Below are 18227 nucleotides of genomic sequence, written 5' to 3' on the forward strand. Positions count from 1 at the left end.
AACAGAGAGTTGGGATAAATGGATCATTTTCAGGTTGGCAAACTGTAACTAGTGGAGTGACACAGGGATCAGTGCTGGGGCCTCAACTATTTTTTGATTTATTCGAGGGATGTGGGCATCGCTGGCTAGGACAACATTTATTGCCCATCCCTAATTGTCCTTGAGGAGGTGGTGGTGAGCTGCCTTCTTGAACCGCTGCAGTCCATGTGGGGTAGGTACACCCACAGTGCTGTTAGGAAGGGAGTTCCAGGATTTTGACCCAGCGACAGTGAAGGAACGGCCGATATAGTTCCAATTCAGGATGGTGTGTGACTTGGAGGGGAACTTACAGGTGGTGGTGTTGTCATGTATCTTCTGCTCTTGTCCTGCTAGGTGGTAGAGGTTGTGGGTTTGGAAGGTGCTGTCAAAGGAGCCTTGGTGAGTTGCAATCTATGTTCATAACTTGGATGAAGGGACTGAGTGTATTGTAGCCAAACTTGCTGATGATACAAAGATTGGTGGGAAAGCAAGTTGTGAGGAGAACACAGAGAGTCTGTAAAGGGATGTGGATCTTATTGAATGGCGGTCCAGGCTCGAGGGGCCGAATGGCCTACTCCTCCTAATTGTTATGTTATGTTCTTATGTTCTTTGTTCCTATAGTTCAAGCCTGGAGTTAGGTGTAGGCCAGATTGGATTGGGATGGTGAGCTCCTGTCTCTAAAGGACGTTAGTGCCGAGGTTTGCAGACTGGCACATTTCAAGGTCCAGGACTAGATGCTGAGGGATGCACTAAAGCTTGGGGCAGCCGCCGCAAAGGCTCAATGGGGAAAGACCTCTGTGTAAGGCCCTCCTGCCAATGTATACCAAAGGGCTGGAACCCATGTAAAACCCCTTGGGTTGTATGCACCAGAGAATGTTTGATATGAAATGTAAATGTACATTGTAAATATAACCTATAATGGCAAGTGTAGCAAGGAACCTCATAGAGTCATAGAGTTATACAGCACAGAAACAGGCCCTTCGGCCCATCGTGTCTGTGCTGGCCATTAAGCACCTAACTAATCTAATCCCGTTTTCCAGGATTTGGCCCGTAGCCTTGTATGCTATAGCGTTTCAAGTGCTCATCTAAATACTTCTTAAATGTTGTGAGGGCTCCGGCCTCTACCACCCCTTCAGGCAGTGCGATCCAGATTCCAACCACCCTCTGGGTGAAATTTCTTTTCCTCAAGTCCCCTATAAACCTCCTGCCCCTTACCTTAAATCTATGCCCCCTGGTTATTGACCCCTTCGCTAAGAGATGTTTCTTCCTATCTAACCTATCAATGCCCCTCATAATTTTGTATACGTCAATCAGGTCCCCCCTCAGCCTTCTCTGCTCTAAGGAAAACAACCCTAGCCTTTTCAGTCTCTCTTCATAGCGGAAATGCTCCAGTCCAGGCAACATCCTGGTGAATCTCCTCTGCACCCTCTCCAGTGCAATCACATCCTTCCTATAGTGTGGTGCCCAGAACTGTACACAGTACTCCAGCTGTGGCCTAACTAGTGTTTTATACAGCTCCATCATAACCTCTAAAATAAAAGCAAAATACTGCGGATGCTGGAAATCTGAAACAAAAACAAGAAATGCTGGAATCACTCAGCAGGTCTGGAAGCATCTGTGGAAAGAGAAGCAGAGTTAACGTTTCGGGTCAGTGACCCTTCTTCGGAACTGACAAATATTAGAAAAGTCACAGATTATAAACAAGTGAGGTGGGGGTTGGGCAAGAGATAACAAAGGAGAAGGTGCAGATTGGACCAGGCCACATAGCTGACCAAAAGGTCACGGAGCAAAGGCAAACAATATGTTAATGGTGTGTTGAAAGACAAAGCATTCGTACAGATTAGGTGTGAATATACTGAATATAGAACATCAGCAAGTGCAAACCTGAAGAAAAACAACCTGAAAAAAACAGTGGGTAAGCAAACTGAACAAACTAAGATGAAATGAAATAAATGCAAAAAAAGATTGTAAAAAATGTAAAAAAATGTAAAAAAAAAAGGAAGAAAAAATAACTAAAAATGACTAAAAATGAAAGTAAAGTGGGGGGCTGTCATGCTCTGAAATTATTGAACTCAATGTTCAGTCCGGCAGGCTGTATTGTGCCTAATCGGTAGATGAGATGCTGTTCCTCGAGCTTGCGTTGATGTTCACTGGAACACTGCAGCAATCCCAGGACAGAGATGTGAGCATGAGAGCAGGGGGGAGTGTTGAAATGGCAAGCAACGGAAGCTCAGGGAACTGCTTGCGGACTGAGCGGAGATGTTCCGCAAAGCGGTCACCCAGTCTGCGCTTGGTCTCCCCAATGTAGAGGAGACCACACTGTGAGCAGCGAATACAGTATACTACATTGAAAGAAGTACAAGTAAATCGCTGCTTCACCTGAAAGGAGTGTTTGGGGCCTGGGATAGTGAGGAGAGAGGAGGTAAATGGGCAGGTATTACACCTCCTGCGATTGCAAGGGAAGGTGCCCTGGGACAGGGACGAGGTGGTGGGGGTAATGGAGGAGTGGACCAGGGGGGTGTCGTGGAGGGAACGATCCCTTCGGAATGCTGACAGGGGAAGGGAGGGGAAGATGCGACTGGTAGTGGCATCATGCTGGAGGTGGCGAAATTGGCGGAGGATGATCCTTTGGATATGGAGGCTGGTGGGATGAAAAGTGAGGACAAGGGGAACCCTGTCACGGTTCTGGGAGGGAGGGGAAGGGGTGAGGGTAGAGGTGCGGGGAATGGGTCGGACACGGTTGAGGGCCCTGTCAACCACAGTGGGGGGAAATCCTCGGTTGAGGAAAAAGGAGGTCATATCAGAAGCACCGTCATGGAAGGTAGCATCATCAGAGCAGATGCGTCGGAGACGGAGAAACTGGGAGAATGGAATGGAGTCCTTACAGGAGGTAGGGTGTGAAGAAGTGTAGTCGAGGTAGCTGTGGGAGTCAGTGGGCTTATAATGGATATTGGTAGACAACCTATCCCCAGAGATGGAGACAGAGAAGTCGAGGAAGGGAAGGGAAGTGTCAGAGATGGACCATGTAAAGGTGAGAGAAGGGTGGAAATTGGAAGCAAAGTTGATAAAGTTTTCTAGTTCGGGGCGGGAGCAGGAAACGGCACCGATACAGTCATCAATGTACCGGAAAAAGAGTTGGGGGAGGGGGCCTGAGTAGGACTGGAACAAAGAATGCTCGACATATCCCACAAAAAGACAGGCATAACTAGGACCCATGCGGGTACCCATAGCGACACCTTTTACTTGAAGGAAATGCATGGAGTTGAAGGAGAAGTTGTTCAATGTGAGAACAAGTTCAGCCAGGTGGAGGAGGGTGGTGGTGGATGGGGACTGGTTGGGTCTCTGTTCCAGGAAGAAGCGGAGAGCCCTCAAACCGTCCTGGTGGGGGATGGAGGTGTAGAGCGATTGGACGTCCATAGTGAAGAGGAGGCGGTTGGGACCAGGAAACTGGAAATTGTCAAAATGACGTAGGGCGTCAGAAGAGTCACGGATGTAGGTGGGAAGAGACTGGACCAGCGGAGAAAAGATAGAGTCTAGATAGGAAGAAATAAGTTCAGTGGGGCAGGAGCAGGCTGACACAATGGGTCTGCCGAGACAGTCCCGTTTGTGGATTTTGGGAAGGAGGTAGAAGCGGGCTGTCTGGGGTTGCGGGACTATGAGGTTGGAAGCTGTAGAGGGAAGATCTCCAGAGGAGATGAGGTCAGTGACAGTCCTTTGGACGGTAGCTTGATGCTCGGTGGTGGGGTCATGGTCCAGAGGGAGGTAGGAAGAGGTGTCTGTGAGTTGGCGTTGAGCTTCTGCAAGGTAGAGATCGGTACGCCATACAACAACAGCACCCCCTTGTCTGCAGGTTTGATGACCATGTCGGGGTTAGACCTGAGAGAACGGAGTGCCTCAAGTCCAGAGGGGGACAGGTTAGAGTGAGTGAGGGGGGCAGAGAAATTGAGACGACCAATGTCTCGCCGACAGTTTTCAATGAAGAGATCAAGAGCGGGTAAGAGGCCAGGGGGAGGGGTCCAGGTAGAGGGAGAATGCTGGAGGCGGGTGAATGGGTCTGCTGGTCGGGGGGAGGACTCCTGGTCGAAGAAGTGAGCCCGGAGGCGGAGGCGACGGAAGAAGAGCTCAACGTCATGCCGAGCGCGAAATTCATTGAGGTGGGGGCGTAAGGGGATAAAACTGAGACCTTTGCTGAGTACAGAACGCTCAGCATCAGAGAGGGGGAGGTCAGAGGGTATGGTGAATACACGGCAAGGGGTCAGATCAGAAGGAAAACAAGAAATGCTGGATTCACTCAGCAGGTCTGGCAGCATCTGTGGAAAGAGAAGCAGAGTTAACGTTTCGGGTCAGTGACCCTTCTTCGGGGTTCCGAAGAAGGGTCACTGACCCGAAACGTTAACTCTGCTTCTCTTTCCACAGATGCTGCCAGACCTGCTGAGTGAATCCAGCATTTCTTGTTTTTGTTTCAGATTTCCAGCATCCGCAGTATTTTGCTTTTATTTTAGTGTCAGATCAGAAGGGGTGGGGTCAGAGGGAAGTGAAGCGGAGGGAGGATCTGGAGGGGCATTTGTCCCCATCAGCTGCTGGAGCTTGCGTTCCTTAACACCTGAAAGGAAGAAAAAAAGTTTTTTGTTAATGCGTCGGATGAGACGAAAGATGAAATGAAACTGCGGAGTAGAACAGCTTTGAGATAAGGTGAAGTGGTGCCGCTGGAGAGAGAGGTCCAGTGTGTGCATGTGGCGGCGCATAGCACTGAGTGTGGATCTCAGGATGCGGCGAGAGTAGCAGTCCGAGGAACGTTGTATTTCTCGGAGATATCTGTGATCCTGGGTGGTTTCAAAGCATGATGGGTGAAACTGCAGTTGGAATCCACGTGGAATCAGTCGGAGCCGGAGACAGTCACTGAGGAAGGAGATGTGGCTGTGGAAACGAGTTTTGGTAGATACCTTATCAAACACCAGGAGGGAAATAGAAAGCAATGAAGGTGAACAAGGTAAAAGAGACAAACGAAAATCCCGTCGGAGAGAAGAGCAGAACTTCTTCAAGGTCGGCATTCCTGGAAGAGAAGTGGCAGTGAACTAAACACTAAAATAAAAGCAAAATACTGCGGATGCTGGAAATCTGAAACAAAAACAAGAAATGCTGGATTCACTCAGCAGGTCTGGCAGCATCTGTGGAAAGAGAAGCAGAGTTAACGTTTCGGGTCAGTGACCCTTCTTCGGAACTGACAAATATTAGAAAAGTCACAGATTATAAACAAGTGAGGTGGGGGTTGGGCAAGAGATAACAAAGGAGAAGGTGCAGATTGGACCAGGCCACATAGCTGACCAAAAGGTCACGGAGCAAAGGCAAACAATATGTTAATGGTGTGTTGAAAGACAAAGCATTAGTACAGATTAGGTGTGAATATACTGAATATTGAACAGCAGCAAGTGCAAACCTGAAGAAAAACAACCTAAAAAAAACAGTGGGTAAGCAAACTGAACAAACTAAGATGAAATGAAATAAATGCAAAAAAAATTGTAAAAAATGTAAAAAGGAATGTAAAAAAAAAAGGAAGAAAAAATAACTAAAAATGAAAGTAAAGTGGCTCAACACTCCCCCCTGCTCTCATGCTCACATCTCTGTCCTGGGATTGCTGCAGTGTTCCAGTGAACATCAACGCAAGCTTGAGGAACAGCATCTCATCTACCGATTAGGCACACTACAGCCTGCCGGACTGAACACTGAGTTCAATAATTTCAGAGCATGACAGCCCCCCACTTTACTTTCATTTTTAGTCATTTTTAGTTATTTTTTCTTCCTTTTTTTTTTACATTCCTTTTTACATTTTTTACAATCTTTTTTTGCATTTATTTCATTTCATCTTAGTTTGTTCAGTTCCGAAGAAGGGTCGCTGACCCGAAACGTTAACTCTACTTCTCTTTCCACAGATGCTGCCAGACCTGCTGAGTGATTCCAGCATTTCTTGTTTTTGTTTCAGATTTCCAGCATCCGCAGTATTTTGCTTTTATAATGATGTTATGGAGTTCCTCGTAGAACTGGTCTTCAGCTTCAGTTGGGGAGCAGAGTGTTGGAGCATAGATGCTGAGTAGGTGTACTGGACCAGAGGTGGTGAGCAGTTGGATGGACAGTATGTGTTCTGAGCCATTTGAGGGAGGCTCTATCATGCTGAGCAAGGAGTTTTTGATGGCGAAGCCCACTCCGTGCTGTCTTGGTTCTTCAGGATCCCTGCCCTGCCAGAAGAAGGTGTAGTCTTGCTCTGCTAGAGATCCACTCGCGGGGAGGCGAGTCTCCTGAAGTGCTGCAATGTCCACATTGAGTTACTGAGCTCATTGTTAATGATGGCGGTCTTCCGAGAATCGTTGATTTGTGTAAGGTCTTCCGACAGGCCAGGACACATAGTTCTGACGTTCCAGCTTGCAAAGTGAAGGGCTGGTACCTTCTTTCCTTTTTTCGTGTTGTTTGGTGCGGTGTATCAGTCCACCTTTCGGGCAATGACCCTGAGCTCCAAGCACCCATTGAAGCAGGTAGACTGTGGCGGGACAGAACCTTATTGACCGGGGGCTGCCCGGTTTGAGGCGGGCGGTAGCTGTCCAGTGAGGTGCAATGACCTCTCCCACCGACAAAGGCAACCCGTGGCGCCCAATCTCTACACCAATTTAGCTGGACTTATAACCCGTAACTGCTGCCTTCCGTGTTGTTTCAGTCGCTGTGAGGCGAGTATGGAGTGACCTCTCCATGGCGCATGCCTGGGCGAATGTATGGAGGTTGAGAGTTGCCCAAGCGTCAAAACCCTCCTCTCGGCCTTTCTGGTGGGGTTCAAAGGAGTGCAGAGCACGATATTTGGCACCAGTATGGCTGCAGGAACTGCCGGAAACATGCCAAAGGTGACACATGACCGCCTTCGGAGTTCCGCTCCGGATTTTCTGTTAGGGTTTACTCCCTTAGCCTTGGTCTCTCCCAAGACGCCCACAAGGCAGTGGGGTTGTTAGAGCCCCTACACAGGTGTAGGATGATGCCGGTGGGAGGAGGGGGAGGGGTGGAGGGACTGGTGCGAGGGGGAGCTGGGAAGGGGGCTGTAAGGGGGTGGGGGGGGGGGTGCAGGGGGAAGATGGTGCGAGGGGGGTTGCTGGGAAGGGGTTGTGAGGGGGGATGGGGTTGCAGGGGTGGGTGAGCTTCCCCCTCCAGTATTTATCCAATTCCCCTTTTGAAAGTTACTATTGAATCTGCTTCCACCGCCCTTTCAGGCAGCGCGTTCCAGATCACAACAACTCACTGTGTTCAAAAAAAATTCTCCTCCTCTCCCCCCTCTGGTTCTTTTACCAATTATCTTCAATCTGTGTCCCTCTGGTTACCGACCCTCCTGCCACTGGAAACAGTTTCTCCTTATTTAATCTGATCCAAACCCCTGAGCAACCGGACTTCTGGAGCGGGCTTGAACCTCCAATTTTCCGACAACTGGGCGCAGCGGTACCAACTTCTGCCGGTCGTCGCGTGGTCAGAGCAGCAAATGATGCTATTTTATTTTCACATCCATGCCAGGTCTACAGTTCAGAAGCAGGGTTGTAAATGAGTGAATCAAATGAATAATTAATTAATTCAGGCAAGATTGATTAACGTGCAACCGACAGGGAGACTGAAACAACCGAGAGGCGTGCCAGTCTCACGCTGAGGAGTTGAAATGCTTCGAGGTGTCCAGGAATGCTGGCAGGAAGCACAGTTGTCACTCGAAAGGCATTGTTGCTCCGGCAAAACTCCCACCGAGGAATCCAACACCGAAAGTCATACTATTAGCGACTATTAAAGACGCTATAGCAGGGCATTTCCTAAAATTCAAGGTAATCAGGCAGAATCAACATGGTTTTGTGAAAGGGTAATCATGTTTAACCAATTTATTGGAGTTCTTTGATGGAGTTGCATGTGCTGTGGATAAGGGGAACACCGGTGGATGTACTGTACTTAGGTTCCCAGAAGGCATTTGATAAGGTGCCATATCAAAGGACATTGCAGAAAATAAAAGCTCATGGTGTAGGGGGTAACATTTTGACATGGAGAGAAGATTGGCTAGCTAACAGGAAACAGAGCAGGCATAAATGGGTCATTTTTGGTTGGCAAGATGTAACGACTGGTGTGCCACAGGGATCTGTGCTGGTGCCTCAATTTTTATAATTTATCTAAATGACTTAGATGAAGGGACTGAAAATATGGTTGCTAAATTCGCTGATAACACAAAGATAGGTAGGAAAGCAACTTGTGTAGAGGACATAAGGAGGCTACAAAGGGATATAGATAGGTTAGATGAGTGGGCAAAGACCTGGCAAATGGAGTATAATGTGGGAAAGTTTGAAATTATTCATTTTTGCAGGAAGAATAAAAAAAGCATATAGTCTAAATAGTGAAGAGATTGCAGAGCTGTAATGCAGAGGGATCTAGGTGTCCTGGTGCATGAATTGCAAAAGGTTAGTATGTAGATACAGCATGTAATTAGGAAAGCTAATAAAATGCTATCATTTATCGCAAGGGGAATTGAAAACAAAATTACAGAGGTTATATTGCAGCTATACAGACCATTGGCAAGACCACAGCTGGAGTACTGTGTACGGTATGGGTCTCCTTAATTAAGGATGTAAATGTGTTGGAAGCAGTTCAGAGAAGGTTTACTAGACTAACACCTGGAATGGCTGTGTTGTCTTATGAGGAAAGATTGGACAGGCTCAGCTTGTATAAACTGCAGTTTAGAAAAGTAAGAGGCGACTTGATTGAAACATACAAGATCCTGAGGGGTCTTGACAGGGTGGATGTGGAAAGGATGTTTCCTCTTGAGACAACCTAGAACCAGGGGTCACCGATTTAAGACAGAAGTGAGGAGAAATTTTTCTCTGAGGATCGTGAGTGTTTGGAATTCTCTTCCTCAAAAGGCAGTGGAAGCAGAGTCTTTGAATATTTTTAAGGCAGAGGCAGCTCGATTCTTGATAAGCAAGGGGGTGAAAGGCTATCGGGGCTAGGCGAGAATGTAGTGTTGAGGTTACAATCAGATCAGACATGATCTTATTGAATGGCAGAGCAAGCTCGAAAGGCTGAGTGGCCTACTCCTGCTCCTAAACACTGACATACTGGTTTAGCCATCAGGGGGAAATCCAAGTAGCACACAGTGCAGACTCTAGAAACTTCCAGAAGTCACCAAGTACTTTAAAATATTTCATGCTTTATTCAACACTTACAAAAAAGACTTTTGAATTTAGAAAAATACACAATTTTAGGCCAGTTTAACATCAGTTTAGAAAAATCTTAAAAACATTTAAATAAAATCCTTATCAAAATAACACTTCTTTTTGACAGCAATGGCTTCCCAATAAGCAGATCAGTAGATAATTCGGAGGCTTACAGATATTGGGAGAACCAGGAAGACACAGGATTCACGTCCTCAGCGCAAGGACAGTTTTACAAAAAATGGAAATGTTTTACTAACACAATAATAAAGTGGAGTGCTTTGAAATGCTTTCTAAACATAGAAAATCAAAACTGCACAGTGGGGAGCTCAGTGTTTTAGAATGTCAGGGACTGTCTGATCATTTTCCGCACCCCCCACCCCGGCCAGACACAAGTTACAGAAGGAATAAAGCCCTCTAAGTATGAGTAATGCCCTGTTCAAACAGCAGTATGGAGCTGCTGGCCGAGTCCCATGACATCGGCAATGTGAGAGTGTGGGAGCAGGTCTCTGGTCACAAGCATCGACATCGCCCCGAGACAATACTGGAGTGAAAATGCAAAGTCTGGCTGCACTTCCCAGACTGAGGGAACTGCTCAGGATGTCGGAGCTTACTGGACACTCTTTGGATTTTTAGATAGCTGCTGAGTCTCTCCCACCAAACCGGACAGTGGCAGTCACTGTGCCAAGGGGAGGATGCTGGTGGGAGGGGATGGCACTGTTTGCCCCAATCCCAGCCAGGTAAGGAGGTGGTTACAGGCAGCCTCCCACCATGACCCTGCAGCCAACCGCTTGGCACTTTGCTAAGTGTCAATGGCTGCAAATGCCCGGCCCACTGACCTTGGCCATCTAGCCTGGCACCAAGTAGTGAAATACTTGTGTTGCCCCATCAGTGAAGGCAAAAGATTTTAACGATACTTTATTAGAATAGAAACAACTCAAACATGAACAATTTGGAACATCTATCAGTAGCTACAGAATAGAAGGCTGGTTCCTCTCGTACCCAGGAATCGAGCTCAGTTCTCTCGTTTCCTGATGGAAGTTTGATTTGAGTGGCAGATGATTGCTGATTGGTTTGACAACTAGCCCCAGGAATTTCAACTGTGTCCTGATGTAGTGGCGGGAGCCACCGATGGTTGAGGCCTTCTGATGCACAGTCTCCTCCTTGCCCTCCTCTTATTGGCACCGTCCAGCTCCCTCCGGCTTTACCCACAGGCTCTTTCTACAAGTGCATTTCAGAATGCAGAATGTGATTTCACTGCAAGTCCAAGTTAATGTGTAAAATGTCCTTACTGGTGCTGGCCCTTCACACTGCCATACGCTTGCTGTTCCCATTCTCGTCCATCTGTGGAAAACACAAGGGGGGGGGGGGGGAAATTCATCAGATTCATGTTGCGATCAGCTCATTTTAAAGATCGTCGCGGGGTTGACCGGCACTGCAATGCTCACCTCACAGCTGGTGGGTGACGCCGTGTTGTCAAAGAGCATCGATTTCATGAAGATGGGGCTGTCTGGCAGCCCATCGCACTCGTTGAGCAGGGGAGTGGTGGGGCATTCCATTTGGTGGTTGTTGTAAGGAGAGGCTGAAAGATAAAACGCCAGGTGAGTCAGTCAGTCAGTTAGCGCGGACAGAAAACCAACTCTTCAATCAGTTTTGTACCACCGAGCAGCAAAGTCCAAAGGACGCCAGGTCATTCTTACCTTCCCCCTCCTCTGGGAACTCCATGTGGGGCCAGCTCATGCTGCTGCTGCTCATGCTGCTACAGTTACTGGCGGCGCTGGATGAGCGGCTGTTTAAGCCGCTGTACGGAATGGTGCCAATGACCAGAGGGAGCTCCAGGATTAGTTTCTTGCTTCCGGGAATGTGAACGTAAACCTACAGGAGGGAAAACACCAGACATCAGCTCCAGTCCGTCAGATGGAACCAGAAAGCGTGCCACTGCCTCGGGATGGAAGATGGAACGATACGGCACAGGAGGTGGTGGCTGTTTAAGTCCCACTCTCCTCACCCCCAACCCCCCCTGCTCTTTCCCCACATATTTTTCCACTTCCAATATTTATCCAATTCCCCTTTTGAAAGTTACTATTGAATCTGCTTCCACCGCCCTTTCAGGCAGCGCGTTCCAGATCACAACAACTCGCTGCGTTAAAAAAAAGTTCTCCTCCTCTCCCTCTCCGCACCCCCCCACTCCCTCCCCCCGCATTACCAAGCCTCACTCACCAGCAGAGAGTACTCCAAGCGGATGATGTCACTGCTGATCGACTGCTTCACCGTGGGGATCTGCAGGCACTTGCCGCACCAGGAGTCCGACATCCCCGAGATGATGTGGTTTCCCCGCACGCTGTTGAGCTTTTCCTTGACGACCGTGGTGCTGCCGTTCACCTGGTAGGTCTGCTTTGCCAAGATGGCGGCCTTGGGCACCACGATCCGCGAGCAGTTGTTCTGGAACTGAGCGTTGATGCAGATCTGGTCGCCTGGAAAGAGGGAAAGAATGCAGCGATTAGGCTCATGGCACTGCCGCCACCAGACAGTCTGGTACTTTGAGAAGCTGGTACAGGGCAAGATAGTTACCTTGGCAGTACCCCTTGCGGTCAATCTTGGCTGCAATACACACGTAACCATCAGAAAGGAAGAAGCAAGTCACATTCTTCTTATTAGAACCACCAACTGGGCACTGAAAGGAACACACACACGTTTTAATTTGCCATCTTTGCAGTAAACAGTAAGCCAGCTGCGACACTATACTTCCCGACTCCCACTTCTGTGTCAGCACTGATCTCGATCCCGGCCCCAACACGTACCACACTATCTGCTTAAACTGCACAGCTAGGGTCAGCGAGCTGCAATTGCTGTGGAAATAAATGCCAGGGCTCACCAGTAAGGTTGGGGTGTTGACATCGACAGGCTCGACCACTTCAAAGTCTTTATTGGTCTCCAGAGTTGGCTGTTTCTCCTGGTCAACATAGGCAGTAACAGAGTAACACACCCCACCGTACTTGCCTTTAAACGATGGAGGCAAGGGCCTGTTGAGAGAAGAAACACTGCTTTAGAAACTGCTGAGGGAAGGTTACCAAAGCAAAACTTATGACCCATACACACACAGTGAGGCCAAATCTGATCGGGGGGGGGGGGGGGGGGGGGGGGTGCAGAAATGAGCTGCTTACCCTTCTGGCACCTGGAAGCCAAAGCTGTACTCGTACATTTTGCCAGGCTGCAGGACCATAGTCTCGCCCACATCTGTAAAAGACAAAAGGAAGTGATTAGCATCCGCAACCATCCCGAAAGCCAAAGGGAACTGCTCCACTGGTCCCCTCTTTCTGCAGTTTGACCGTAAAGAGTCCTGACACTGAGCATCTCCCCTTTTAAACAAAACAGGACACTGAGCAACCCCAATCTCCCCTTTTAACATGACACTGACCACTCTCCCCCCCCCCCCCCGCCCCAACCTCCTTTTCTCAGGGCAATGACACCCTGCCCCAGCCTCCCTTTTCTCATGAAATTGACCTCCCCGGCCACCTATTCCCAGGACAACGAGCCCCAAGCTTCCTTTTCCCAAGATATTGACTCCTCCCCACTCATGATCAGGACATTAACCCCCACAACCCTGTTACCAGGGCAATGACTCCAGGAGCACCCCCCCCCACCAAATGATTGTCCCACAGTTACCAGGACAACGACCCCCAATCCCTCCAGTTACCAGGACAATGACCCCCATCCTCCAGTTACCAGGACAATGACCCTTGACCCCCCCAGTTACCAGGACAATGACCCTTGACCCCCCCAGTTACCAGGACATTGACTCTTGACCCGTTACCAGACACTGACCCTTGATCCCCCAGTTACCAGAACATTGACCCTTGATCCCCCAGTTACTAGAACACTGACCTTTGACCCCCCCGACCCCCAGTTACCAGGACATTGACCCTTGACCTCTCACCCCGGGGGGCTACTCACTTGTCGGCCGGTTCTGTCCGTCGGCCAGCAGCGTTTCCTCGTAGTGCAGGTACTCCTGCTGCTGGCGCAGAGGCTGCGAGCCCTTGAGCAGCTGGGCCCGGGCGTAGCCCAAAGCCACGACCCGCACGGCGCTGACCCGCATCGGCTGGGCGGTCTGCAGGCGGACCCGGCCGGCAACCTTGTCCCCGGGCGAGTAGCTGCACTTGGAGCCGTTGAAGAGCAGCTCGAAGGTGAGCAGCTGCTTCTTGTTGACTCCCATGTCGGCGTCCAGCTTGTTGCCCTGTGTAATGGATCGAAGAGAGGGCTGGGGGGGGGAAAGCGCTTGCAAATAACTGGGGAAAACTGGCACTAAATCTCAACGTCCTTCTCCTGCCGCGTCTCCGTTAGTCTGTCGCGCCCTGCCTGACCGCCCCCTATTTATAGGTTTGTCTTAGACCCCGCCCCCTCGTTCTGGCCACGCCCCTTTCTCCCCGCTCTCCGCCAACCGCCGCCTGCATGGCCGCAGCCTGCCTCCGCCCGCGCGCCGCGTGCTCTGCGCTCCCATTGGCCGCTGCCGCTTGTTTACCAGGGCGCCGGCCAATCAGCGCGCAGCCCGGCCGCGTGAACAGGAGCTGATCGCGAGCTGACGGCACGGGGACACGGCGGCCGCTCTGACTGACATGTCCCTGGCCAATCAGAGACGCGGTCCGCTGGTGCCCGCGGTTCCCATTGGCTGACTGGCGTCACGAGGGCCGGGAGAATGACCTCACAAGGCTGCAATCCCGAGATGGCGAGGGGGAGTTTTGTTTCGTTGGTGAGTGAGAGGAGGATGAGGATGAGGAGGGAGGAGGAGGAGGAGGAGGAGGGAGGAGGGAGGAGGGAGGAGGAGGGAGGAGGGAGGAGGGAGGAGACCAGACCAGACCCTGGGGGAGAGGGGACCAGACCAGACACTGGGGGAGGGGGGGAGACCAGACCAGACACTGGGGGAGGGGGGGAGACCAGACCAGACACTGGGGGAGAGGGGACCAGACCAGACACTGGGGGAGGGGGGACCAGACCAGACCAGACCAGACACTGGGGGAGGGGGGAGACCAGACCAGACACTGGGGGAGGGGGGGGAGACCAGACCAGACACTGGGGGAGGGGGGGAGACCAGACCAGACACTGGGGGAGGGGGGAGACCAGACCAGACACTGGGGGAGGGGGGGAGACCAGACCAGACACTGGGGGAGGGGGGACCTGACCAGACCAGACCAGACACTGGGGGAGGGGGGAGACCAGACCAGACACTGGGGGAGGGGGGAGACCAGACCAGACACTGGGGGAGGGGGGGGAGACCAGACCAGACACTGGGGGAGGGGGGACCTGACCAGACCAGACCAGACACTGGGGGAGGGGGGACCAGACCAGACCAGACCAGACCAGACACTGGGGGAGGGGGGAGACCAGACCAGACACTGGGGGAGGGGGGGAGACCAGACCAGACCAGACCAGACACTGGGGGAGGGGGAGACCAGACACGACACTGGGGGAGGGGGGAGACCAGACCAGACACTGGGGGAGGGGGAGACCAGACACTGGGGGAGGGGGGAGACCAGACCAGACCAGACACTGGGGGAGGGGGGAGACCAGACCAGACACTGGGGGAGGGGGGGAGACCAGACCAGACACTGGGGGAGGGGGGACCTGACCAGACCAGACCAGACACTGGGGGAGGGGGGACCAGACCAGACCAGACCAGACCAGACACTGGGGGAGGGGGGAGACCAGACCAGACACTGGGGGAGGGGGGACCTGACCAGACCAGACCAGACACTGGGGGAGGGGGGACCAGACCAGACCAGACCAGACCAGACACTGGGGGGAGGGGGGAGACCAGACCAGACACTGGGGGAGGGGGGGAGACCAGACCAGACCAGACCAGACACTGGGGGAGGGGGAGACCAGACACGACACTGGGGGAGGGGGGAGACCAGACCAGACACTGGGGGAGGGGGAGACCAGACACTGGGGGAGGGGGGAGACCAGACCAGACCAGACACTGGGGGAGGGGGGAGACCAGACCAGACACTGGGGGAGGGGGGAGACCAGACCAGACCAGACACTGGGGGAGTGGGGAGACCAGACACTGGGGGAGGGGGGAGACCAGACCAGACACTGGGGGAGGGGGGAGACCAGACCAGACCAGACCAGACACTGGGGGAGGGGGGAGACCAGACACTGGGGGAGGGGGGAGACCAGACCAGACACTGGGGGAGGGGGGGAGACCAGACCAGACCAGACACTGGGGGAGGGGGGAGACCAGACCAGACACTGGGGGAGGGGGAGACCAGACACGACACTGGGGGAGGGGGGAGACCAGACCAGACCAGACACTGGGGGAGGGGGGAGACCAGACCAGACACTGGGGGAGGGGGGAGACCAGACCAGACCAGACACTGGGGGAGGGGGGAGACCAGACACTGGGGGAGGGGGGAGACCAGACCAGACACTGGGGGAGGGGGGAGACCAGACCAGACCAGACACTGGGGGAGGGGGGGAGACCAGACACTGGGGGAGGGGGGAGACCAGACCAGACCAGACCAGACACTGGGGGAGGGGGGGAGACCAGACCAGACACTGGGGGAGGGGGGAGACCAGACCAGACACTGGGGGAGGGGGGAGACCAGACCAGACACTGGGGGAGGGGGAGACCAGACACGACACTGGGGGAGGGGGGAGACCAGACACTGGGGGAGGGGGGAGACCAGACCAGACACTGGGGGAGGGGGGAGACCAGACCAGACACTGGGGGAGGGGGAGACCAGACACGACACTGGGGGAGGGGGGAGACCAGACCAGACACTGGGGGAGGGAGGAGACCAGACCAGACACTGGGGGAGGGGGAGACCAGACACGACACTGGGGGAGGGGGGAGACCAGACCAGACACTGGGGGAGGGGGGAGACCAGACCAGACACTGGAGGGAGGGGGGGATACCAGACCAGACAGGACCAGACACTGGGGGAGGGGGGAGACCGGACCAGACACTGGGGGAGGGGGTAGACCAGACCAGACCGGACCACACACTGGGGGAGGGGGGAGACCAGACCAGACCGGACCAGACACTGGGGGGGTGGTGGGGGGGTGGAGAGCAGACCGGACCAGACACTGGGGGAGGGGGCAGACCGGACCAGACACTGGGGGAGGGGGGAGACCAGACCAGACCAGTCCCTGGGGGAGGGGGAGGGGGGAAGACCAGACCAGACCAGACCTTGGGGGAGGGGGAGGGGGGAAGACCGGACCAGACACTGGGGGAGGGGGAAGACCAGACCAGAGCAGACACTGGGGAAGAGGGGGCAGACCAGACCAGACACTAGGGGAGGGGGGGAGACCAGACCAGACCAGACCAGACACTGGGGAAGGGGAGGGTGACCAGACCTGGCCAGATATGTGACTGGCCTTTCACACACCTGTCTCCCGTGGTCCCTGGGTCTGTGTCTGACATGTCACACGCCTGTCTCCCAGAGTTTGGGTCTGGCCCTCGGACTCTCACACAACAAGCCCAGGTTGGTTAATAGTCCTGTGCCCATGTGCTCGCCCGCCCCCACCCTCCAGTCTAATCCCCAATGTTGACAGATTCTGCGTTGGCCCCGAACCCTGTAGGCGAATACACGGCCTCTCTATGTGAAGAAATTTCTCTTGCCCTCTGTTGTAAATCAACATTTGAAATTCTCTCCGATTCCTGAGTGACTTGAAACACGTCCAACTGACACTGTCTACCCTGACCCATTCCTTCAACGTATCAGCATTTGGACCCTAAACTGCATTGTTCTAATCAGAGTCTCTCTTTGTATTTCCTGCACCAGGCAGCATCCTGTTGAATGTCTGTTGTAGCCTCTGACCGTTCAGGATATTCTCCCGGTGGCATGGAGCCCGATTAATAAATGGCTGGGGGTTGGGGCCCATTGCATTTCCCTCATTTATCATCCATCCTGTTTCTCCTTTAGCTAATTAAAAGTATCTGTAGAGTCAAGTACATTGTATGCGATTGGATGTCGGAAGGACGGGGCAGGGATCACTCCCTGAAGGACGTTAGCAACTGACTGGATTTTTTAGTCATTTCTGAATGCCTGGGCAAAATGGCAAGATTTAAGAAATTCACTTTTGTAACTTGTTCCAGTAGGATTTGAATTTACTACTTCTGCTATCCCAGTTTCTTAACTGCACCTTGTAATATCATATAATCGTAGAATGGTTACAGCACAGAAGGAGGCCATTCGGCCTCTTGTCTCCGTGCTGGCTCTCTATAACACCAACTCACCTCGTTCCCCCTCTCTGGCCTTTTCCCCCGTAGCCCTGCAAATTTTTTCTCTTCAGATAATTATCCGATTCCCTTTTGAAGGCCTCGATTGAATCTGCCTCCACCGCACTCTCAGGCAGTGCATTCCAGATCCGAACCACTCGTCGTGTGATGAAGTATTTCCTCATGTCTCCATTGCTTCTTTTGCCAGTCACCTTAAATCGCATCCTCTTGTTCTGGATCCTTCCGCCAATGGGAACAGTTTCTCTCTATCTACTCTGTCCAGACCCCTCGTGATTTTGAACACCTCTATCAAATCTCCTCTCAGCCTTCTCTTCAAGGAGAACAGCCCCAGCTTCTCCAATCTATCGTCGTAACTGAAGTTCCTCATCCCTGGAACCATTCTCCTGAATCTTTGCTGCACTCTTCTCTAATGCCTTAACATCCTTCTGGAATTGCAGTGCTCAGAATTGAACACAGTTGAGGCTGAACCATTTTATAAAGGTTTATCATAACTTCCTTGTTTTTGTACTCTCTGCCTCTATTTAAAAAGCCCGGGATCCCGTGTGATTTATTAACCACTTTCTCAACTTGCCCTGCCACCTTCGATGATTTGTGCACATATACCCCCCAGGTCCCTCTGCTCCTGAACCCCCTTTAGAATTATATCCTTTATTTTATATTGCCTCTCCTCATTCTTCCAGTTAACACCACTTCAGCCACATTGCTCTCTCTGCTAAGCTCGTGAAAAAACTATATTTACAGTCGTTCACTCCAGTCCATGT

General features: G+C 52.0%; 1 protein-coding gene across 1 annotated transcript; it reads right to left on the reverse strand.

Annotated features, from left to right (window-relative positions):
• Window positions 1-9203: 9203 nt before the first annotated feature.
• On the reverse strand, window positions 9204-13584 carry LOC137356926 (thioredoxin-interacting protein-like). The gene is made up of 8 exons (XM_068022778.1): window positions 13182-13584; window positions 12392-12464; window positions 12103-12250; window positions 11799-11901; window positions 11448-11701; window positions 10928-11102; window positions 10676-10809; window positions 9204-10571 (listed from the first exon to the last, which is right to left on the reverse strand). Exons 1-8 carry the CDS (start codon window positions 13438-13440, stop codon window positions 10533-10535), a joined length of 1185 nt encoding a protein of 394 aa, XP_067878879.1. The 5' UTR covers window positions 13441-13584; the 3' UTR covers window positions 9204-10532.
• Window positions 13585-18227: the final 4643 nt, after the last annotated feature.

This window comes from Heterodontus francisci, chromosome 46, assembly GCF_036365525.1.
Source record: "Heterodontus francisci isolate sHetFra1 chromosome 46, sHetFra1.hap1, whole genome shotgun sequence".
Taxonomy (NCBI): Eukaryota; Metazoa; Chordata; class Chondrichthyes; order Heterodontiformes; family Heterodontidae; genus Heterodontus; species Heterodontus francisci.